This window comes from Quercus lobata, chromosome 7 (genome assembly GCF_001633185.2).
Source record: "Quercus lobata isolate SW786 chromosome 7, ValleyOak3.0 Primary Assembly, whole genome shotgun sequence".
Lineage (NCBI taxonomy): Eukaryota > Viridiplantae > Streptophyta > Magnoliopsida > Fagales > Fagaceae > Quercus > Quercus lobata.
The window spans coordinates 15,580,836-15,606,417 of NC_044910.1; the positions used below are offsets into that span (position 1 = coordinate 15,580,836).

General features: G+C 34.9%; 2 protein-coding genes across 4 annotated transcripts; both read left to right on the forward strand.

Moving 5' to 3' along the window:
- The first annotated feature begins 4,787 nt into the window (after window positions 1-4,787).
- Window positions 4,788-13,823, forward strand: LOC115953469 (ABSCISIC ACID-INSENSITIVE 5-like protein 2). Of its 3 annotated transcripts, none has more exons than XM_031071117.1 (4): window positions 4,788-5,034; window positions 5,467-6,339; window positions 6,446-6,517; window positions 13,455-13,823. In XM_031071117.1, the coding sequence occupies exons 2-4, from the start codon at window positions 5,512-5,514 to the stop codon at window positions 13,533-13,535; spliced, it is 981 nt and encodes a 326-aa protein (XP_030926977.1). In that variant the 5' UTR covers window positions 4,788-5,034; window positions 5,467-5,511; the 3' UTR covers window positions 13,536-13,823. The 3 variants fall into 3 exon arrangements, with proteins under 3 accessions (XP_030926977.1, XP_030926978.1, XP_030926979.1); XM_031071118.1 differs by having other exon boundaries at window positions 5,497-6,339; XM_031071119.1 differs by having other exon boundaries at window positions 4,789-5,034; window positions 5,508-6,339.
- Window positions 13,824-16,435: 2,612 nt separating this feature from the next.
- Window positions 16,436-23,088, forward strand: LOC115953568 (protein PLANT CADMIUM RESISTANCE 10). Its single transcript, XM_031071299.1, has 4 exons — window positions 16,436-16,598; window positions 17,761-17,952; window positions 21,930-22,156; window positions 22,650-23,088. The coding sequence occupies exons 2-4, from the start codon at window positions 17,781-17,783 to the stop codon at window positions 22,818-22,820; spliced, it is 570 nt and encodes a 189-aa protein (XP_030927159.1). The 5' UTR covers window positions 16,436-16,598; window positions 17,761-17,780; the 3' UTR covers window positions 22,821-23,088.
- Window positions 23,089-25,582: the final 2,494 nt, after the last annotated feature.

Below are 25,582 nucleotides of genomic sequence, written 5' to 3' on the forward strand. Positions count from 1 at the left end.
ATTAAACAGAGGAACAGAGACTTAAAAGGCATATAAAGGATCCAAACATAGGTATATTATATAAAAGAAATGAAGAAATAGAAGTAGGAAAAACCCAGACTAGGGGTTCTGGGCACGAGTATGCATGCGCATACATAGGCTTGTGTACGCAGGCCAGTTGTATGCGTACGCATACTTCGAGTCTGCGTGCGCATATAGAATCATGCGTATGTAGACACACTTGATAAACCCTAACCTAGAAAATTAGAAACACATAAAATAGAGTAGGACTTAAAGCAATAAATCTAGCAACCTAACATGCTTTTAAACATAAAAACTACTAAACCCTAGGCTAAACAAACATATCTAAACACAAACAAAGCAAGGAAACAAGATTAAAGCAGAAATGAAAGAAAAGAGTTTAGAACTCAATACCTTTTCCCAAGCTTGATTTTGACCATTCCTCTCAGTCAAATCTATTCAAAATCAAACAAGGAAGTGATTAGTTATTTTAAAACTCAAAGGTCAAGGCCAGAAAAGGCCCCAATAAAAAAATATTGACTTAAGGATGTTTTATGAAAAACTCATATTTTGATTTACTATTTCTTAGTAAATATTGTGTTTTCCCTTGGGATTTTCTGTTCTATTTTGAAACATACCATGTAAGGCTTTATATAATTGAAAAATGGGGGTTTGGAATGGCTTCTAGACGATATGAGATTTATTCCAAATCTCAGTTTTAATATAGAGAACTTGCATTTCATAGCTCTTTGGAACCCTAGCTGCGTACGCAGGTCCGTGCCTACGTACGCAAGCATAATGCTTGCGTACGTATACGCGTGTATGTGTATGCAGGCCGAGGGTTTCCTTGACCTTTATTTTCCAAAAATAGATTTATTTACTCATAAAAAGTTATATTTTCCATTTTAACATCTCTCAAGTTAATTTAAAATCTGATTGGGCCCTAAACCAACTGTGGGCCTTAGAATTTCAACATCATTGGGGAACGGGTGCCCGTGTCATAAAGAGTACAAAATACGGTGTCTAGATTTACTTGTATGCATAGCACTCCAAGCACTAAGCCACACGACATAGGCCAATATGGGTTAGCCCAAACTCCACTTGGCCCAACTACAACCTAAAGCTCAAAACCTACACTAAGCCACACAACCCAAGCCCAACTCTAACACACTATACTTGGCCCAATAATCCAATATGTTAGAGACATATTTTATGTAATTGGCTAATCTTTTGACAAAATGCACTTTACTTGTAATTGGGTAGATCTAGGATGAGTTTAGGACTTCAGGAAACATATTTTTCAAATCAAGTGTTAAAACCATGAAGATCTGACTAAGAAATAAGTGAAGAAAAGCTATTCATTAAACCTCGGCAGAAAGACTTCTATCGAGGTTTATAGTCGAAGCTCGACATAAGCTGTTTCTGTCGAGACTTACGAAATCAGAACTTCCAAATTTGATTTTCTGCCCAAGTTGAAATATTTGTATAGGGTTTCTTTTCTCACAACCCTAGACATATATAAGGTTTATTTTAGAAGGCTGTCGTGCATGCAGAAAGTGCCTAAGTTCATTATTCTCTCTGAAGAAGCTATTGCATCTTTACGTCAAGGGTTTTGTGATCAAAGAGCTTCCTGATCTTTATCGTTGATGAACCGAAAAACTTTGCAACCAACAACCTCTTCAAGTTGCTGGAGTTAGTCATGTACTGAGATTTGTGCACATTGGTTAGTCATGTACTGGAATTCGTGCATCAAGGGAAAGATTACCGTTACAATACAAGTCCAATTGGGTATTGGGGTAAAGGTTCAACTGTAGGTTAGTATTTCGAGATATGCCAAAGGGTTTGGTAAGATTTCTTATACTTGTAACCGCTTGTAATTGATAATAGTGGATTTTTGGGAGTGGTAACCTTAAAATCACCAAATGGGGTTTTGTCTCGGTGGTTTTCCTCATTCTTAAACAAATCACTTATGTCAAATTTATTTTTCATTGCATTTAGATAATTTGGTGATTTGTTTGTACTACCACGCTATTGTATGAAATTTGATCTAATTAATTAACTTGGGTAATTAATTAATTATAAGGTGTCAATTCATTTTTAACCCAACACAATAATCCAACTTTTAGTATCCAAAACCAAAACTCATACCAAGCCCAATTAATCTTGAAGGCCCATCAACCATGAACCTTATTGAAATTGCGTAGGTACCCTTACACTCTATAAAGTTATAGATTAGCCCAATAACCTCCAGAAATTACATAACTTCCCCCAAATCTCCAAGAAATCACATAATTACCCCTAAATTTTCCAAGAATTAACATGATACTCCACAATTTCTAAATACAAACAAAATGCCCCCCATAACTTCCAAAAATTACACAAACATTCCTGAACCTATAGAAAATTGCAAGATTGCTCTCAAACCTCATTGAGATTACCAAATTGACCTTATGACTTTAAGAAATTACAAAATTGCTCTGGACTTTACAAAGAGTACCAAACCCCTTAATTATCAATTTAACCATGATTCATCCACATATGACCAAAATACCCTTAAGACACTAAAATCACCAAATCAACCCTAAATTACACGAAAATATCCAAAATAATCTAAGACCATAAAAATCATAAAATTACACAAATCTCAACATTGCTAACCAAAAACAAAATAGTACAAACACAAAGGTTTGCTTTTAAATTAACTAAAAAACAAAAGAAAGAAAGAAGGTTCCATTTTAGTTGATTGTGATTTGTGAGATTGGTTTCAAAATGTTGCATTGAATTTTTTTTTTTTTTTTTAAAAAAAATTTATTTGGAATTAACAATGTTTAGGTCGTAAGATTTTAGGTTCATAGGAATTAATTTGCTAATGTGCACCCTGTAATGACAAAAAATTGCAATCTGATTAGCTTTCAATCCAGGTTATATACCAAGGTTGATGGACCAATTACATGACATAGTAAGTTCATTGCTGCCACTGCATGATTAATGTAGATAAAATATATTTACTTACCATTGGAAAAGGTGTGTTTATGTGTCTCTAGCTGCTAGAATGTGTCATGCTGTAGTAATTCCTTCATTGCAAACAAAGCTCTCACGAGTGCAATTGGCAAGGAAGTACACGAAACGTGGAGCATCAGAACTTGATGCACTGAGAGTGGACCAGAGAAAGAACCTTGTGAGGAATTACATGAAACGTGTAGCCATTTGGTTTTTATTTTTGTTTTTCAAATTATGTGGCTGGGCAGCTGGCAGTAGCAGTAGCATGTAATTGTCAATTTGACAATTAATACTTCGTTTGTTTTATAAAGTAAAACGTTTTTCAAAAAATGGTTTCTCAATTAAAACGTTTGTTTTTGCATTTAATTGTGATCAAATTAATATTTTCCCTTGACTGTAAAATCCTTTATAAAAAGTTGCAAAATGTTTTACTTCTAAAAATGTGATAAAACATTTTCAAAAAATATATAGTGTCCCCCCCCCCCCCTCCTCATTTGTTGGCTAGGTCATTGATCTGGTAGTTGGACAGCCAATGTTGGTGTTTTGGTGGCCGGAGTCGTTGTTCCGGTGACCGATACTAAGGGTCCGATCATCGGAACCCTTGTTCCAATGGCAGTTGCTAGTGGTTTGGTGACTAGAGCAGTTGTTTCGATGATTGGTGCTAATAGTCTGCTCAACAGAGACGCTGCTCCAATGACATTTGTTGGTCATTGGAGCTAATGTTCTAGTGATCGATTTTGGCATTTTGGTCATTGGAGACATCATTCTGGCAACAGTCACTAGTGATCCGGTCACCGAAGCCACCATTCTGGTTGCTAATTTCGACAATTTGGTCACTGGACCTTCGACTCTAGTCAGCCACTAATTTTTGTGGTTTGTTTGAAGAATTTTACATGTCAAACAAAATACCTAAAAGTATTTTTACATTTGAAAACATTTTACTTTAAAATAAATGGAACGTAAGTTCTAGTTGGGCACTATGGTAATGTTTGGATAGTGCGTTTGCTGCGTTTGCTTTGTTTCTGTGTTTTCTCCTTTTTTTTTTTTTTTTTCACTCGTTTTCCCCCTCACAAGCGGCTACTGTTCATGTACTGTACATAAACAGTAGCCGCAACATTTGACCAGTTTTTCGTGAACAGTGCATTCGTGCACTGTTCACGGACCCACAAATTTCATTTTTTATCAATTTTTTCATTAAAAATGAGTCCCACGGTATTATTCACACATTTAAAAATTATTTTTTTACAGTATTTTCAGTTTCAACAAAATAAGTTCTATCCAAATAGACCCTATAAGTCAGATGTTTGAATTTTATTTTTAATAAAGGGTTAGATTGGGCTGGTTCAACCCGCAAAAAAATTGGGTTATGAATCAACTCATTTTTACTTTGAGATCAAAACATTCGGGTTCGGACCGGTCGTGGGGTGTAACCCGTTTTGCCATGTCTCATGCATAACTTTTATGTGTGATTGGCTAGCAAATATACTTCAGCTTTTTACCTGGCTCATTTGACTGTCCTGTAAATCGATTTCTTATTCTTCTTATCAATCTCTCTCACGTGTACGAAACGTAGTACACGCGGTCATCCACTGAGAAATATATTTTTTTTGGAGAAATATATTAGTACAAGTAGAAACTAAAAAGCAGGCTGTCTTTAAAAAGTTGGATTATAAAATTTAAACTGTTTACTTCAACTGCAATTAACTGGCAGTTGAGACAAAAAAAAAAAAATGGAAAAAAAAAAAAAAACAAGTGGCAGTTGAATAGGAAAAAAGAAAAAAAGAAAAAGAGGAACCTAGGATATCTCAATTATAAAAAAGAAAAGTGTGAGAAGGTGGGAATGGTTATGGAATGCAGTTGGGGAATGGGAAATTGGGAATGTATGTTTTTATTACTAAGTAGTAGTATTTTTATTTGTTTTTGAAGTGAAAATTGGTTTTAGTATGAAGAAGAATTGATACAAGGGTGCCATTGTCCCCACTACCCAGAAAATGTCACTTTTATAGATTCATCAGATCGGATCCTGCGGCGAGTGTAAGTGAAAGAAAAGAGAAAGTCCTGCCACCTGAACACACACACACACATACACTTTTCTTTTTCTTTTTATTAATAAGTCAGAACAAGTGCAGATTCTCTTTTCTTCTTCTTCTTTTGTGTTTGGTTCCTAAATTCTCTTTCTTTTTAATTCATTTTTCTATACTCAAATCAAACAAATAAACTAAAAACTCCTTTTTCTCTTGTATAGAATGTAGGTGCTTCTGTTTCATTTCTGGGCCTTTTTTCTTGCTTTCGAAGTGTCAATAGCTACATTTCCTTCACCTTTTTTTTTTTATCTGGGTCTTTTAATTCATACCCCAAAACTGCTTTGTTTTTAAATTATTTGTTGATTTATGATCTGGGTTTATTGATATTCAAGTTACCATCTTTACATTAGGATTATAAATTTTTTTTTCTTCTTGATAAAAGGGTATTTGAGATTGATTTCTGGAATGATAGAAACTATATAGGTGAATGGGGGCTCAGTCAGTGGGATCTCAAGTTGGTGGTGTTAGTACTGTCCAAATGCACAAGTCAGAGTCATTGGCTCGCCAAGGCTCCTTGTACAGCCTCACCCTTGATGAGGTTCAGACCCAGCTTGGTGATTTGGGGAAGCCATTAAGCAGCATGAATCTGGATGAGCTTCTCAAGACTGTGTGGACTGCAGAAGCTACTCAGGCCCCTGATAATAGTAATAATGTCATTTCTGGTTCAGCCTCGGGTCTGCATAAGCAGGGAAGCTTAACACTTTCAAGGGATCTGAGCAAGAAGACTGTTGATGAGGTGTGGAAAGATATTCAGCATAAGAACAACGAGTACAGTGATCAAGAGAGGAATAAGGTTCAGGAGAGAAATCCTACTCTTGGTGAAATAACCCTTGAGGATTTTTTGGTGAAAGCTGGGGTAGTCACTGAATCTTATAATAATAATAGTGAGAAAGGCAATGCTGCTGCTGGTGTTTTAGGGGTTGATTCAATTGCTGCACCCCAACATAGTCATTGGATGCAAATGCAATTTCAGCTCCCATCAGTGCAGCAACAACAGCAGAATATGATGGTTCTTATGCATCATCCAGTTCCGGTTCAGGTTCAGCAGCAGCCTCTTCCGGTTATGGATGCACCATTCTCGGATACCCACATGACAATGTCTCCCACTTCTTTGATTGGCACATTATCGGATACTCAGACACCGGGGCGGAAAAGGGGGGCTACTGGGGAAGTGGTTGAGAGGACTGTTGAAAGGAGGCAGAAGAGAATGATTAAGAATAGGGAATCTGCAGCTCGGTCTAGAGCAAGAAAGCAGGTCAAGTTTTAAATATTAAATCCCCCACCCCCCCAAAAAAAAATCCCTTCTGATTGTTTATATGTGTTTCCCTGTGATCTTAGTAGATAATTATGTTGATGGACAGGCTTATACACATGAGCTGGAGAACAAAGTCTCACGTCTGGAAGAGGAGAACGAAAGGCTTAGAAAACAGAAGGTAGGAACAATTTGGCTGTTCATTCTTGTTTAGTTGATTTTCCTGCATCTTTGTTGTTTGGGTTGTTGTAAAGCTAACAGTTCGTCATCCACTGCATCTCTTGTTCATCACATTAGCTGGAGTCTCTATCGGTTGTGTTATATTTTGGATTAATGATGTCTTTTATGTGTGACAACATCCAATTCAAATGATTCTAGTAACATAGATTAAGTTTTGCACTAGATTTTTAAGTTCTGAGGTTGAATAAGAGGAAGTAATCTGTCAGATTAGTAGTTTAATATGTAGCTAATCATGAAGGGGCAAATTGAACCAATGGGAAAACTTATCAAATTTAAGTGATAAAAATGGTTTATCTAGGATTTTATTATTATTATTATTATTTATCAATTATATTAGCTTTTATATGAATTTTGGTCTTGAGATGATTTGGGGGATTGGTCTGTATAGTATGAGGCTGGGAAATTTTTCTTCTGCTCTAGATTGCATTTTATATCTATATAGTTCAATTATAACCTTCATCCCAAATTAGTATAGCAATATATATATATATATATATATTTTTTATAAGTAAGAAGAGAATATTATTAATAAAAGAATAGCAAGAGAAACACAAAAGAGTTTACGGTAGTGAACAACGGAAAAAAAAGGAACAAAAAGATAGAAGCAGCCCCTAATCTATTCTAATAGATGAAAGAAAATCCAAAAGGGTAGAACAATCCAAGAAACCCCAACATCGATCGAGACTAATCAAAGAGGGTCCGCAGGCAAAACTCTAATAACTGAACCACAGTTTTCCCCTCATCCTCAAAAGACTGCCGATTCCGTTCAGTCCAAATAGTCTACATTAAGCAGCTTGGAACCAAACTCCAAATATCAGAGCTATGCTTCCCAAGCCAATGATACCAACAAAAAAATAAGTCCACAACTGAACCTGCCATGACTCAATCAATCCCAAACAACCGAAGCATATAAATCCACAAAGAATGAGCTATCTGACAAAACAGTAATAGGTGATCCACGGATTTCGCATTGCAACAGCACAAACAACAACGATTCGCCAAAGGGCGACCACGAAGTATAAGATTATCCGAAGTTAAAATCTGACCATAGGCTGCTGTCCACATAAAAAAAGCCACCCTTTTAAGAACCTTAACTTTCCAAAATCCTTTCCAAGGGAAAGTGGAAGGAGCTGCATTTCGAATCTTATGATAAAAAGACCAAGTGTCAAACTTCCCACTGCCATTAAGATCCCAATATAGTATAGCAATATAATTTACTCCAATGAATGTTTTTGATTAGTATATTTTTCTCCAATGAGATTTGGTAAAATGAGATGACACTTTGGGAAAAAAGTTCTGAGGTGATTTGTATTTTGGTATCCTTCATCTTTTACATCTGCTCTCATTTGCTTCAACACTCCCCCCCCCCCCCCTTTTCTAAATCCCCCCACTTTGATAGTATGGATACCTTATTATGGTGATTTCTGTGTATGAACTTTATGTATAGCAAAGCAGAGTTAGCAAAGTAGGTTACTGCCCTAGCGATTCACCATCCTTTATTTCTGATGTGACATGTGGAACAGCTTTGTTGCAAAAAGTAAAAACTAATTTTTCAAATCCTGAACTTTCCATATTTCTCTTTCCTCCTTGCGATTTTTTAGTGGAACAAATAACAATGCTGTCAGGAAGCATAGATAATTTCATGGGTTTATACTTTGTAATGTCATTGCATGATAGATAAGATAAAAGTCAAATAACCAGACACATGTATATCCTATCGAAAGGTATATTACAAGTTAACCAAGCCAGATACAAAATATAAAGGAACTTCTGGTAGCACCTTTGTTTGATAGAGTTTGATAAACTAAAGCTTGGTTGAATTTAAGATACATAGCTTCTTGGTGCTTGTCTTGCACACTACACATGGTCATTTAAGATACATAAATCAGTGGAGGAATAGCTGGGATAGTAGCTCAGGGAGAAGGCTTTATGCTTTTGTTACGGGAAACATTTTCCTGTTTTGGAGAGCTGCTCTATTGTAGAGGACTTCTTCCAAACAAATATAACTTTGAAAATTTCATGCAGTATTTTTTTCCTCAAGTTTAGTAATTATCTGTTGCCATGCTCAGAATTGTATTTTCCTTTAAAAAAGAGCTTTTGGAACTTTTGGGAGCCAAACATCCTTAGATTTTATAGGTAAAATTGCCCTATGTTTGTTAAGATGCAATTTACCGCATTTACTATATTGTTCTCTTTGTTGCTTCTCAATCTTCTGCCTCCATTTTCATCTTCCATTTCTGCTTCCTTCATTGTTTACCATGCTCTAGTCTAGACACATTTCCCATCTTATTATTTAGTGCACTGCCAAAACTCATAATCAATGGAAGTGTCCAATGTCTCTGAAGCACCAAGGCCTGTGATCTCTTGAAAAGCTTTTCTCCAGTTTGAATGTTTCAATAAAATTGCACCATTTCTAGACTGTAATTCTTTAATTCGTTCAATATATCAATCCATACCAGATGTTGGTTCTTGGAGGAACTAATTGAAACTAACCATCTAATTTAGAGTGTTGTAGGAAAAATACTGGCAGGAAAGGCAGTAGAATCATTTCTGTGCTTTATGGCTTCTATTGTAATTGTCATAGCTTTCAAGATGACCATACAAATTTCACCATAGTTTTTGACCAAAGGAAACTCTAATTTAAGAGTCCTGTTTGCCTATAGAGGCATCGATCACTGATACCAGATTGATAATTATTTCTGGATGTTATATATAAGTGTAAACAGAGACATGTTCATTCTGACTGCGTATATGGTCTAATAAATCAAGAGCAACCTTTTGGGATATCTAGATCAAAGACATATATTCATTAGTGATTGTTCATTTGTTATGATTTCCTTTTTCCTTTCTTAGGTTTTCATGATTATTTGCACTGGATCTTCATATAGGTATTTTTGGTATGCAGTAAACACTAAACATAATGGGTCATATTTTTGGTCTTTCTCTACCTTTCTTCGTTTCCTCAGATTGGATCAACTCACTCTCTCCAGTGAATTAGTTGCTCTCCTTTGAACATGACCATACCCGTGCCCGTATCTTTAAGTGAATTTTCTCATTTCGAATTTTTTCCTATCTTTCCGTGTATTTTCACTTATCTATCTTAAGGTTCTCCTTTCAGTTACACTCACTCTATGAATATATTACTTCTTATAAAATTTTCTCTTTAACTTAATAGGTATTCTACAATCACACAACACTTTTGATGCACTTCTCCACTTTGTCCACCTTCCACCCTGCTCTTATCCTATGATTCACATCCTCTTCAAAGAAAAACTTAGGAATCAGCACCTAAGTTGCTAGGAATCAGCACCCAGCAAATATTGTGTAGCCTATGGAGTCTTTTGGAAATCCACCTCACTCATTGCCACCACCAAATTGAGTTGCTCGACCAAGTTTTCTGCAAGACTCACAATCCCTTTGTTGGTTAGCTTCGATTGTGTAGACCGGGAAAAAAAAAACCAGAAAATCAAAACATGAAGCATGACTGCAAGCCCAGGTTAGCCCATTAATTAAAGCTCAAACGTTGCAATCCAACCCAAAACAAACAAACCCGGTAACTCCCCCCCCCCCCAACAAAAAAAAAAATACCCATTTCGTCCCAATTAAGGACCAAAACTTAAACTATCTTTGAGCCCCCACACTTTCCCAGGTCTATGACCCACCTAGTGTCATCATGAGCTGCACATGATGGGGTCAAGTTTCTCTCACCCCAAGATAGTTGATGTATATGCTAGATTAACGTCTAGAAAGTACGGACACTTCATTTGAGGTGCCATACTTGTGTTGGACTTAGGACACACCAAGGACACTTTCGCACCTATCTTTTTTTTTTTTTTTGGAAAAATTGAAGGATGCGACTGGGACACTTATCTTTTATTTCTTTTTAGTTTTAATCTTGAACAGTTATCTAGTTATCTTTTATTTACTCTTTTAGATCTTATTGTTTGGTTTGTATTCTAATTTCTAAATATCATCTATTAGTTATGAATTCACTTTATTATCCCTAATTGCTCTTAAATTGATATTTGTTTAACATTATATGAAAAAAATAAATGCTTAACAATATTTAAAAATAAATATAAAAATATATCTAATAATGAATTAATATATGTATCCTCACCATATCCGTGTCCTAATTTTTCAAAGATTGCCGTGTCGATGTAGTGATTCCAAGCCTTCACAAGTGGTGAAGCCTAGAGTTTCAATCAAATTTAGGTGGTGAAGCTAGGCGTTGTTATGTTTTTGCACTCTTTCCCTACTCTTGCAACCTGTCGTAGGTCAGACCGATAGTCTTTTATCTAGTTCTAGGGAGTTATGTGACGATTATATAGAGATATCTAGAACAGAGTGTCATCCCTTTTTAGGCATGCATCCTCTTTGATAACCTAAGCCTCTCCAGTCTCTAGGTTAGGCTATGCTTTTGGCTAAAACATGCACAAGGTGTATCAGGGTGTCAATTTGTGTCCCACAAATGTTTGGACTGTGGAAATTGGGCACATAATAAGATGTAGACCCCCTCCAGTGTTGTTCACAATCACATGACATGCCCTGACCTTTTGGAGAGATTTCAAATATTTGGAGGCTGTTTTTGAGATGCTCTTTATATATAGGGTGTGTTTGTATAAACTGTTGGAAAACAGTGTTTTGAGTTTAAAATGAGCATTTGTAAAAAAGTTATGAGGAGTTGTGGTTGCAAAACAAAGTTTTGAGTTTTAAAAACACTTTTTTAATCTCTCAAAACGCCTAACCAAACGAATCCATAGACAAAGAGGGATCTTCTGACATGGTTCTTTTCTCAACAGCATTTTAGTTAAAATTTTGAGATAGACTCTTTTTTTATGTGCTGTGATAGTGCATTGCAATGAGGAGTGCTTGAGTGCATCATTTTTGGTGGTTTAGTGAACCAGACTCAGCTTTCTTTGGCTTATCATTGTCCTATTTCATATCATTAACTATCATGCTACTTTGAAGATCTATATACATATATTACATGCCAAAATAATGATTTGGCAGCACAAACCTGCATGTTATTTAGCTTTGGAAATGTATATTGGAACTAAATATCTTTTTCTTAATTTAGAGGAGAGAATATTTATATTGAAAATAAATTTTGATTTAATAGTCCACTCTAATCCAAAGCGTAGCAAATTTGTGTAAATAGTTGTCAAATCTTGAGGCCATCATTGGGTCATGTCAATTGCACCTGGCATTTTAATATTAACAAAACCTTCCAATTTAAATACAACCAAGCCTTGGTCCCAAAATTTTGGGCCTGGCGAATTTAAATAAGTGAAAGGAATTCTAAAACTCCAGATTACTAAAACCTAAGATGATTACACTCCATAGCCAAACTAAGCCTTTTCCCTGTTCAAAAGATTTTGGGCTTTTCCCTAGGCAATTTTTATGTTTTTACCTAGGCCTTGACTCAGGTGGTATTCAGCTAAGCTAGGGTTTGGGTAGATCTTATATTCAAATATGCTTAGAAAAGGTAAATAAATGTCAGGAATATTTTCAGAGAATACTGTTCCTAGGTTGTAATCATTTACTTTTTTCAGTTTGGCATTTTGATATAATTTGACTACTATAGCCAGACATGTTAGTTTTATCAACTTTTGCTAAAATTTGTTTTTTTGTAATGCCGAAATAAAAGTTTTGCTTCTTTGTTTCCCCAGACCTACGGAACATGATAAGTAAACATCACCACGTTTGTTTGTATTGTTAACTTGCTATAACATACATCTCATGTTCTGTAATTTGTTAACAAATGCCATAGGTTTTTACTCTACTTTGTATTCTAGTTTTAACTGATTGATACACATACCAATACTAACCTTGTCTGCCAAGGTTCAATAGACCATCCTTATGCATGTACTCATGATTTCAGAGGGAGCACTATAGCATTGCATTATAGTACTTCACGGGCTAGTTATTTTAAATATTTACTGTGGAATCATGTTAGATTATTACTTCATGCTATGTGAAATAACATAAAAACAGATCATAGATGCTGGCAATGTTAACATGAATTTTATAAGTCATATGAATCATATGAGTTATTCCACCTTCTTTCCTGTTTATAACCATCTTAGTAAATAAGATAGAGAAGAATGGAGACTTTTCCTTTTGGGCATTTTTGCGTTAGACCATTTTTTCTTAGCAAGAGAATAATGCTGTGGACTTGTTGAGGCCTTAGTTCTTGTTTGTTAATGTTATATGCTGAAGGCTACTTGGAAGTTTTTGAATTTTGAAACTGAGTAATGTCACAGGGCAAAAAACGCAATGTGATCATGAGCCAAAATTTTGATGAATTTGATATCGACTTATTGACAGGGCAACATTCCACTGGAAAAGCCTCCCCTGCCTTTTCCTTGTGTGCTTTGTTCATTAGGATTCCATTATAGACACCCAGCCATTCATCTTATCTTTGTTTAATTCTTCTCAAGTCTCCTAGAATTATGAATAGTGTTTTTGTGATTGGGTGGCCTATCTGGTTACCATTGTGTTTGAATTACCTGATCTCAACATGCTATTATAATTAACATGTTAAACTGGCTATCTTCTGAGTTGGAAGAGTTGGAATGAATTTTGTTTTGTATCTCGATTACTTAGAGTGTACAATAGATTATGACTTGTTGGCTTAGTCAAGTGTTATGTTTGTGTTGCTGTTTACTTTTCTGCTGCAGAAATGACTGCCCTGTATATATTTGTGTTTGAATTTAGTTTTGCTGTCATCGAATGAAATTGACTCTGATAATGGGACTCTGGAAGAATACTGTTCTTTTCCTTCTTTCTTGTTGCTTAAAGAAGCAACATTGTACTTAATTCTTCTAGGTTGTTTTTTTGGGAAGTAAATATATCTCTGTGAATTTTCTTTGTAGGAGGAGGAGAAGGTCGTGCCATCTGCACCACCTCCTGAGCCCAAGTATCAGCTCCGCAGGACAAGTTCGGCCCCCATTTGACATCTACATGTCATATATAACAATTGCAATGATACCTTCTGGTTTATGTAGTTCTAATTTTCATCAGCTGACCTTAGTTCTCTCGTCTCCTCAACAATTAGAAGACTATGCTCGTTGTTCCCTTCAAACATTGTCTTCTTGCTAGTGCTGTAGTTCGTGAGTCTTTTCATTGTATGTACATTTTATAGTTTCAATTTGGAATTTATGCAGTACCGTATATTTTCTTAAATTCTAGATTGACATCGTCTTTCATCAATATTTGGTTGCCTTGTCTCTAATTTTCTGTTCTCTTGCGACTTAAGGCCATTCTTGCTATACATTTCTTTTTTCCTTGCAAATGTTTAGATGTGTTCAACTGCTGTTTCGTTTAAGATTAACAACAACATATGCCTTGAAACGGTATCTAATGGCTTCTTTAGCACAAAGTATGGAGTTGTTCTCGGACTTTGGAGAATCACATTTCAGCAGGGTCATATGGAGATTTTAAGTCCCTTTCAATGGGATAGAAGATTAACTAATTTGAGACAGTGTTCAGATTACTTGTTGAATGAAATGCATCAACAGGTTTATATGTGATCAATACCTCATCTTCATAAATTTGGTTATATATAGATGTATATACTAGCGATGAACCATTGCACTCCACAGATATCTTGTACTGTTATAATTTTATGAATAGTAGGCTGTGTTTGGATTTGAGGATTTAAAATCAAGAAATTTGAAGATCAATTGCTAGTATAAATACTTAATATAAATTTAACTACTCCTGATGATTCGATATTTAGAGATTTTGCTTAAGTAAAAATACTCAAATTGTATCTTATGTCTAATGACTCCAAAACACAATTAGAATCCAAATTGAAAACATAAAAGTTAAAACACAATTAGAATCCAAATTAGTTTTCAATTGTTTTTTAATTGTATGTCAAATGTCCATAACCTAATCAAGTTTTAATATGACTAGTATGCATTAACGCACTAATATGACATGTCAATCTAGTTATGTTTGATTAATTTTATGTTTGGATGAAGGAAATATTTCACCCCCCTTCCCTCTCCTCTTCCTTCCTTTGTTTCAAACTCATCCTTAATCTTTAAGATCTTGGGTTGTATTCAAAACATTATTTAATGATTATGGATTCATTTTTATTATTTATTAGTATTACTCTTACACTTATATATACTTAACAATACACAAAAAATAAATGCTTAATAATATATAGAATTATAAATAAAAATATATTTTAGTAATTTTAATATACGAATATCCTTAGTACGATATCAAAGTTTTTTAGAAGGGAAAAACACACTTTCCACCATTTAAGTTTGGTTTGGGAAATGAACAAATACTCTCAATCAGTTACTTTTTTAGTGTCCGTTTAGGATCCGTTTATTTTGCTAAAACTGAAAACTTTTTGCTAAAAGTACTGTAGATAAAGGTAAAAGTTAGTTAAAATAGTACAATATGATCCATTAATAGTACTGTGGGGCCAGAGAATTTGTAACCCCGGCCCACTTTACATTAGGGCCCAAGGCCCGAGCCGAGGAGAGACGTTGCCAAGGACATGCAGCGAAAGTACAAATGGCCTAGAAATGCAGTCGAGGACGATCCTGTCCTCGGCATCCCAAAACCTAGAAGGGAAGAACGACATGCCATCAAAGGCAGCCCCCAAAGCGCTCTCAGAAGAAAGGACGAGTATAGTAGGACTCGCACGGGGGTACAGTGTGGGAGCGGTTCAAGGAAAAACTGTCACCTCCGCATTAAATGTGCCAACAAACGTCCTGGCCACATTAATGGGAAAAGATTCCTGAACAGTGTGGTTTCGGTTATTGCAACTAACAGAAAGTAGGGGAAGGCGGCTGATGAGATAAGGACTCGATTAGTTACCTTCCTGATCAACAAATGGAAGGTCAGGATCAACTGAGAGGGGCTATATAATGTAAGAATTCATCCGCTAAAAGAGGAGAGGGAAAAAAATAAAGAGTATTATGTATCGTCTCTGGGACCATTGTAACTTAGCGTAAAATGAATAATAAGAACACTAAACTCCTCGGATGAGGTCCGATGACCGGAGCCACTCAGGCCTAGCTAGGGAGAAAGTCTTCTTGGATAAGCTCAGTTCACTTCTGTGCAATCATTATGAACACCATGATTAACGACTGTACGTTCACCAAGGCCTAGTCTTTTAGCCTACTTTCTACAAATTTATTATTTGGGCCTTTAACGTTCGAACCCAATACGAATTTGGGATCGTTACAAATTGAGTCCTTACAAGTACCAAAAAGTGCAATGAGACTCATGAATAGTAGCAAAAATAAACTGAATAGTAAAATAACTTAGCAAAAATAACCTTTGCCAAACGGATACTTAATATGTGTTTGGATAGAAATTATTCTCTTTGCGTCTGCGATTTTTTTTTTTTTTTGGACCAGCGCCTCTTTCACTATTCATGAGATATGAACAGTGCATTAAGGCAAATGTACAGTATTTGGGGGAGTGAATAGTAATCTAAAAATTATTTTTTTATTGTTTTCAGCAACAAATTTTTAGTTTTCAGCAAAATAAGTGATATCTAAATACACTTTTAATAAATCTTTTAAAGAAGTTATTAGTTGTACATAAGGAGGAAAAGAAAAAGTTGAGAATTGCATTATTATTTTGGAGGTAATCTTTCATTTTGTAAATAAAGAGGGAGAAACTGGTTGGTTTCAAAGATAAATGAAATTTGTGAACTACTTAAAAAAACAAAGAGCCAAGGAAAATACTTTTTCCCATTATTTTAGAAAGTAGTGATTAATTATACCCACATTAATTTTTTTTTTTTTTAAAACCTATATATATATATATATATTTTTTTTTTACACGGTTTTCTTTTTAAAAAAGAAAAGAAAGAAAGAAAACTCTGGAAAGCCCCTATATAATTTTGCTCTGTTTTATTTTCTCTCTCCTAATTCTATCCAACGCTTTGACAGTTGACATACTCTTAGATCACTCACCACCAGCTGCGACTGTCCACGCTACCCTCTCTAAGCTCGGCACCCATTATTATATAAAAATCAAAGGTATTTCTAACTTTACTCATTCTAAATGTTTGATTTAGGTTTAATACATAAGTGTGTAAAGTACTAATCTAATAGGATGGAAATTGATTACACCCATGTGAAGTTTCTACTATAATCGTTTTTCCCATTACTGGGTTTCGTTTTTCTTAAGAGGGTGTGATAGTTTTGGGGTTTATATGCCATTTTTCTGTCTGTTTGAAAATGGCTTCAAGTTTGGGGTTTGGTTGATCTTTTATGTATTTGATGGTTCTATTTTATAATTTTCAAGTTGAATTGTTAACTTTTAAAGTTGGGTTCTTTGAGCTTTTATGGATTATGTTGGACTTTTTGAGTATGGGTTCAGAACTCTTTTTTTTTTTTTTTTTAAATAAGTAATAGAAATATATATATATATATATATATATCAGAAAAAGGAGTCACCCGAGTATACAGGAAGTATACTGGGATAAAAAATCAGTTACAAAAATTACATAAAACTAATAAATCAACAATAGAAAAGAGAAAAGAATCGTCAAGGCTGACAGCCAGTATGGGTTCAGGAACCCTAGCCTAGCCTACCTGACATACGCCACATTAATGAAGTAGAAATTGATTTTCTGTGGATGATTTGGCACTAAATACACATTTAGGTTTTTGATATTTAATTTGAACCATGAAATGGATCTATTTCAAATGGAGAGGATCCTAATGCCTTATGTGATGGGTATAGGGAGGCCTAAAGGCCCTTTTTGGGGAACAAGATGAAATTGAAATTGTTTATTTCACGGTTTAGATTTTATTTCTTGGGTCTAACAGTGTACAAAGTGCCATGTCATTTCAAATTTCAAATGACGTGACAGTGACACTGAATACATCTTTAGATTTGTAAAATATTTAATTTGAACCTTGAGATTGATTCATTTCAAATGGAGAGGGTCCTAGTACTTTTTTAACGGTTAGAGCATCACAAACTTTTTGTTGGTCTAAATTAACTAAGATTAAAGGAAAGTGGGAAATGCTGACTTTTTTGAAATTATGGCTTATTAGTTGCAACAGCCAATAACTAGGGTTTAATTATAAGTGTGATATATCTTTTTCTGAAAACTGTACTTATTGTAGATTTCAAGGTTCCATGTTTGTGTTTTCTTAATCATTGCCTTGTTACACTCTTCATTGAATGCAGGCAGTGTGTGCATTAGATAGATGAAAAACCAGAGCAGTTATGTACCTCCCTCTTATGTTCCATTGGAACAATCAGATGCTGAAGCAGAGATCGTTCCACGCGATGAAGGTGTTGCCACGCTTGGTCACGTTAGCAACGGGCCAACACAATGGTCTTCTGGAATCTGTGCTTGTTTTGATGACATTCAGAGCTGTACGCTACTTTTTGCCTTGTGACCTTGATTTATCAGAAGATAAAATTATGAAGGTGCCTCTTGAATATGGCAATTGATAAATAAATAAATAAATAAAATTTATTTATTGCTTGGTTTCAGGTTTAAGTTCTATTACTACCATTTATTTTTTTATTTATTTTATCATGGTTTTACCTCTAAAATGAAATGCTACAAAAGTTTCTTTGATGTCTTCTAATAGAATAAAATTTTTTCTTAATAATCTCTAATTCCAATGGTATCTCCTCTTCTTATAAGAATAGAGTGAAGAGTGTGGTCATGAGTTCAAGACTTATTAGGTGTTTGTGTAACTTATTGATCAAGAAGTGGGGGGGAGGGGGGATGGTCCGAAAGAGAGACCAACTTGCTATCTAGACTTCGGTACATAAAAGCTCAATAAATGTATATGTGAGAGCCAAAGCCAGTATATGACATACTTCATCAAATTGTAGATTTAAGTTGCTTAGAAATGTTCATATCTTTTTTGGGTGATTGAGGTATAATGTATTATGAATATATAGCACCCACTTGGATTTGTTACTCATCTTTATGAAGTTAAATTTATTTCCTTTGAAGGTGGATAAAATATCATTTATAGCTATTGTTGAAAAAAAATACCAGTTCGATAATGGTGTCATAGATTTCAGGTGTGTTCAATGGTAAACACTACCCTTTCAATGTCATACTTTAATTGTTCAAGTTGGCTAGGACTAGGAGTGTCCTTAGTTTGATATCATGTATGATCTGTTAGGAAATAGGCAAACCTGATGAGATTAATGCTATTTATGCATTGGGAATTATGAAAAAACCTAAATGGATTATGGTACAACAATTTCTTACCAAGTTGATAATGTGTGATGACCTTGAACTGTGCAATCCATGCTTCACTAACAAGAAATCTATGATAAAAATAACAAATGCCAAACTCTAGTAGGATTTTGTAAGATATATACTAAGCTTGTGTAGCACATCTGACATAGGACAAATAGGGAAATCAATCTATGTGTTCTTTTGGTGGGTTTAAGGTAAGGACTGTTTGTGGACTAATGACTAGGGTTACAATAGAGAAGGGAAAAGATTCCGTTTGGATTCGCAAAAGATGTGAAAAAAAAAAATGAAATTGAATATTCCACAAATATGTGAACGATTCATGTGAATAATAGTCTGCACAGTGCATGTGACAGTAGCATGAACAATGATAGAATATCAAAGAGAGGAGAAAGGGAGAAGAGAACAGGAGGGAAGAACACAATAAGGCAACATGCCTCAATACTCAAATCGCTTCTTATTTTTATTAATCCACTTCATCTTATTTGAAAACTATAAACATACATACATAGACTAAAAATCTTAACGGTAACTGATATAAAACCAGAACTCTTTTGACTAGTAAACCAAATCCTAATTAAATTCCAAAACACACATAAAAGCTTATAAACAAAGAAAGACTTATCTATTAATAAATAAATAAAAAAAACCCTAGGCCCACAACTAGGACCCACAATCAGCTGTTGCAAAATTACAGAAATATCCTTGAATCTAGAAAAATCCAGATAAAACTTAAAATACTAATAAGTAATAACCAAATTAACTACCAGGGACACCTACTTTTCTTGGGCCTAGCCTTAATCTTAAGCTTTTAAAGAGGAAATATTTCCTCTTGTCCTGCAATAGTTGCGGTATCAACATTTGTTAGAACATCATTCATAGCAGACCATGGTCAATATATCCTAGCTGCACTCTAGTTATTATCAGCACATTGTGTTGATCAGAAATTGCCATTTGCCTCATCTTGACAGAAAATGGTCCTAGTGGCACTCTAGTTATTACGTCATGTGGTGTTCTTGTTTGTTTTTTGCACAGTGGCATACATATTTTAAAATTTATCTTTATCTAAATGAAACTTTCACTTAAGGTTTACTTATCTGTTGCTGTAGCAGGACAGTTGGCTTCTTAAGTCAACTGTCTTGCTACTGTGTATTGTCTAAGGATGTTGGTTGGCCAGGTAAACTGGGTGCTTAATCCTGGAATTATGAGGCTTACCCAGTAATACTTGAAATTTCTTACCTAACGTCAACATTTTTTAGTTCTGTTTCGGAAGAGACCCCTGTGCAGGGGCACAGGGGGAGGTGTTTGTTGAGGACTCTTGCTATACCTATGCAGTCATTTTTTATTTTATTTTAATACTTTTGTAGGATATAAGCATGTAAATGTGCCACATCCCCTTTGTTGTGTGATTTTGGATCCTGAAAACACTAATTTGGATTTTAGTAATATTTTTTCTTAAATTTTGAGCATTACTTTTCATAGTTGGCACTTGGTAGAAACTTGAGATCTTGTGTTGTGAATCTGAAGATCTTCCACCTTGGGATGGGGTTCAGGTCTTATGTTCAATCTTAACCAATGGATTAAAGAGAAAATAGTGGCATTCAGATCATGGTAGTGGTTGCTATTTGATATCATGTGCACTGGAGACTGGGATATTGACCTTTAAAACAGAGCGTAGAAACCCCTTGTCTGCTGAAAGAAGTAGAAGGAAAGGATGTGTGTGTGTGTGTTTGTGAGAGAGAGAGAGAGAGAGAGAGAGGAAAAAGAGTGTTCTGGTAGACTCTGTTTCCACTGACATTCCTTGGCAATCTTAGCCTTACAGAAAAAGTACTTGATCTTCTACACAAAATTCCTATGCAATCATTGTCTTATGCATATTGTAGATGGTATGTTTCTAGAAAAAAGGAGTATGCTGGTAGTCTGTTTCTACTGATATTCCTTGGAGAAAATTTTCTTACAGAAAAAGGAGTATGTTGATTCTTCCATTCTTCCTGATTCTCCTATGCAACCCTGGTCTTGTACACTGCATTGGAACCATGCCAGTCATCTTTAAGGATGGATGAAGGGTTGAGATTTTTTGATGTAATAGCCCAGTCTTTTTATGATCAGACCACTAGTGAGGTTTCCTATAGTATATGATGTTCATCTCCATCAAATGTCAAATATAGCTCTTGTTGGTCTATTCCCCAACAGACCCACATCCTTCTCATCTTTGGTCAATTAAATCAAATCTTATCATGTACATATCTTTATAGTGCACTTTTATATACATTGTTTATCAGAAAAATTAGAGAGAAAGATGGTGAGCTGTTTTTTTTTTTGGGGGGGGGGGGCGGTGGCTACTAGAAATTCAATGAAAAAATGCTTCATGTTGGTACTATTTCTAGAGATTAAATCAAATTAAGATAGAAGAAATGTAAAATGTAGTAATAAAGCATTTGGCTTTTTCTAAACAAAAAATGTAATTTTAGGAAGAGAAATGGAGGGAGGGAAAAGCTTCTTCATTGTTATATAACATTTTTGTTCTTCTCACTTTTGAAATGACAAAAATGGTCTTTGGGGATTGAGGTGGAGGGTCTGTGATATGATTTCTCCCAATGGATGTAGGCATACTGGGGTAAGTTTTAGAATGTAGAATTTTTAAGGGGAAACTACACATTGCCCACTTGTGATATGGGACAAGTTCCTGTTGTGTAGAAAGTTACACTTTACCAACCTAAGGTTCATCCGTTAACATTCTATCAAATGCCATTAATTTATGCACATGCAAATCATGTGCTTTGAGAAAATGTATTTACCTACATGTGCTTTAAAAGTTAGCACTTTACTTATCAATGGCTTAGAAAAATGACACTTTATCCACATTTGGTAATTATGATGCGGTAATTATGATTGTTGATAGCATGTTAAATTTTAATGACAAAGTACAAGAGACTTCAGGTGGGGAAACCAGACTAACTCCATACTCTGGGTTGGAAAAGTGTATTTGTCCATATTTAATCAACAGCCTGCGAGTGAATAATCATTTCAATATTATTTAATGGAGGATATTGCAGTTTAATATTTTAACTTTCTATGTTTGTTAAAAATTGAGAATATCAGCTAACTGCAATTTGTTGCCATGGTACAGGTTGTATAGGTCTATTTTGTCCTTGCTTTCTGTTTGGAAAGAATGCAGAATTTCTTGGTTCTGGAACTCTGACGGGATCATGCGCAACCCATTTTGTTTTGTCGGCACTTTTCAATTCTCTCTGTTGCCTGTTAACTGATGGCCTTTTTTTCGGTTTTCCTGGATGCTTTGTTGCATGTTATGCATGTGGCTATCGTCAGGCCCTACGGTCAAAGTACAATTTGCAGGTATGACATTTACATCTGTGTAGCAGATATACTCTTTTTATTTGTTACAAATTTTGATTTTTGCCCCATTTTCATGCTTTCAAGCTACTTCGCCACCGTAAACATAATTACTTGCTTAGTAGTTACTTGGCTACCTGAAAATCATAGCTAATATTCTTCTTTAGATAGGAAACTGAACATTTTTTTTCAGTAAGTTATTTATAATAAATAAATAAGTAAAAAGGAGAGGCATGCTCTTGGGGGGTTGTTGGTGGGGGGTTTTTAACAAGTTGCACAATGACATTGGGATTGATCTGATTTGTGTGACAAAATTAAACCTTTACAGCACTATATAAATCAGAATACTATAAGAACCTGGAGCAATTTCTTCCTTAACTGAGTAGATTAGGTTGCTCTTAATGGAAAATTGTTCTATTCCATTGAATGGGCTGATAAAATTGTTGTTGCTAAGACCTTGTTATGGCTTACCATTTCTTTTTGATGTCTTATGAAGGAAGCACCATGCGGGGACTTTGTTACTCATTTTTTCTGCCATTTGTGTGCCATTTGTCAAGAATACCGCGAGATCCGTGAACGATCTGGTAATTCTGGATCTCCTGATCTGAAGTTGGCCGTAGTCACAGCTCCGCCAGCCCAGACAATGGAATCGGTTTCCAAGGAGTAACATGATCCCTTAGAACTTTCATCAAGATATTTCGACAAAAGAAAATGGGGAAATCAGTGAGATCAGCCCTTATGTTTTGGGCGGTATTTGTGCGTCATGTCCTTACCTACGGAATTTTCTGTAGAATGTTATCTTGGTTGTGTCGTGTGATATGAGTTTTGGTACACACTAATTGTCTAATACGCCTCTACTAAATGCTTGTTTTATTGGTAAATGCTAATATTGTTCTATCTGGATTAGTATATTGCAACACCTAATCCATGGCCAATCCAACTAAAATAAGGTACATGCTTTTATTTAAAATCAAATGGATTTGACTAAGGATCTAGGATCCATTCCAATCCAATTTTAACGATGGATTGGAAGAATTTATAGGATCAAACTATTTCAACCTAGTGTTGGAGGAGTTCATAGTAAGTGAAGTGTTACTCCCATTCTATCTCAAATAAGAATTGGTTATTATTGACTATTGTTGTGCATGTAATATTATTCAATCTCTATTTGACAAGACTAACAGGGTGTTTAAGCTAGATTAAGATTGAATCGAGTTCAGTTATAATTTTCGGATTTAAACTTCTTAAAAATTGAAGTAGTTTGAGCTCGACCTGACTTAGACTTTTTGCTTCATTTGTCAAGATGTCAAATTGAGTACTAGCTCAAATCAAGCTAAAGTTTAATTCCACAAATAAATAGTAGTTTGAGCTTTGACTTGCTTCATTAGTCGAGCTATCAAACTGAGTACCAACTCAAATCAAGTTCAAGTTTATTTCCGCAAACAAGTTTCTCTCTCTGTAAAATTGTATCTATAAAATTGATGCAACTCAAAGTGCGTGTGTTGATGATTACAAGAAGATATGTGGTGAGAAATTGTGCGGTCATTCAATTTTGGGAAATAACTTTTACACACGATTGTTTTTAACTCAATCGTGACTTTTTTTTTCTTTTCTTTGGGAGAAATAATTACAATATGCTGCTAATCCTGCAGTTCGAACTTTTTTCTCCTTTAGACCCCCAAGCACTTTATACATGAGAAGATACTAATTCAACTACAAGACCTTTGGCAACTCAATCGTGACTTGAAGTCACAATTTCAGTTCAAACTATTTCAAAGTCACGATCAAGTGTGTGTGTGTATGGTATGTGCAATGACAATAGCTCCTCAATTTTCACTAATATTTGAGTTTCTATTTAATTGAATATTTTTTTGGAGTAGTTTTATTAGACTCGATTCCTTCCAAGAATTAAGTTTGGAATTCAACGTCGACCTAAAGAATATCAATGACCATTTGTGCACTTCTTGGTCTACAAAAAGGAATAAAGTTCTTTGGAGATCGAAGTCCTTTCATTATAATCATAATAATTTGTGTTCTTTCTCCCTCTTATATTGGAAATTTGGAACTAGTCATACCCTTTATGTGGGTAATGTGCATAGGAAGAATCAAGACATTATATAATTGTAACTTATCAATAATCTGTATTTAAAAAAAAAAAGAAAAAAAGGAGTTTCAGACTTTGGGGATGGGTTATTAAATTGTGAAAGCAAGACAATGCAAACAAAGCATATGCCAATGCCATACGAATACAATAGATGGCCGTGAAAGCTACAGATTCCTTTAGCGTGCATGCCTGAGCCTGACGCCACACCAACTTGTCTTGCCCAAACAACATTCAATTCAAACATTGCTTTCCTCTTTATATTCCCTTCAAGAAAATTTGCCCCTCAATTCAACTTGCACCTCCCAGCAACAAAACAGGAATAAGAAACTAATTATGTTCATTATACATTTACGGCCAAAATGCAAAAACACCTTATTAAGTTTCGGTTAGTTACAAAAACATCTTTGGGATTTCAATTTTCTTTATAACTTCCAGAGGTTTTCAAAATTCAAATCTGCCAAATTGACCCAGAGGTTTTCAAAATCACGTGACCACAGTAAGAAAATTTACCAATTAATTTGTGTCACTAGTCATGTGATGGTTATGTGATTTTTCCTTCCAAAACAACTATTGGAAGTTAGTTACAAGGGTTAATTTAGCAGATATGGAAACTTCAAGGAGTAATAAGGAAGAATGGAAATCCCAGAAACGTTTTTGCAACTAACCCAAATCAAATGGGGTGTTTTTGCTTTTAGGATTAGGCCTACATTTAAAGAAAAATTCTAAGACATTCATTCTTTTAAGGTTATATTTATAAGATTTTTCTTTAATTTCTTGATTCAACAAAAACAATGTGACTTCCTCAAAAAAAGAAAAAGAAAAAAACAAAGTGACATAGTAAATGCGCCTTGTTGAAATAAAAGAAAATTTAATTATTTAGAAAAAGTAGTTGCTAAATCAGGGACATTTTAGAACCACTAGAATAGATCATATTTTTTTTCTTGGGCTATACTTTTTTTTTTAAGAGACTCAGATCACTCATTATTAATTACCCATATATATATATATATATATATATATATATATATAAAAGTTGAAACATAAAATTTATTGTTGTCGAGCTCCTATTAGGACTGTCCATCAACCCGTCAAACCCAACCCACCCGCTCGACCTGATCCGACCTCAAGATCCATGAGCAAATTTGAATGCCCAAACGGGTAGAGTACAGGTATGATAAATTTAAAAATTGGTTTTACGGGTCGGTTTTGGGTCCCTTGAATTCTAACTCGTATAAACTGACCTGACTTCCCATAATTTTAAAAAGGAAATTCTTGAACTTGGTACCTTCTACGCTAAACACGCCTTAGACAGTTAGACCCTCAAC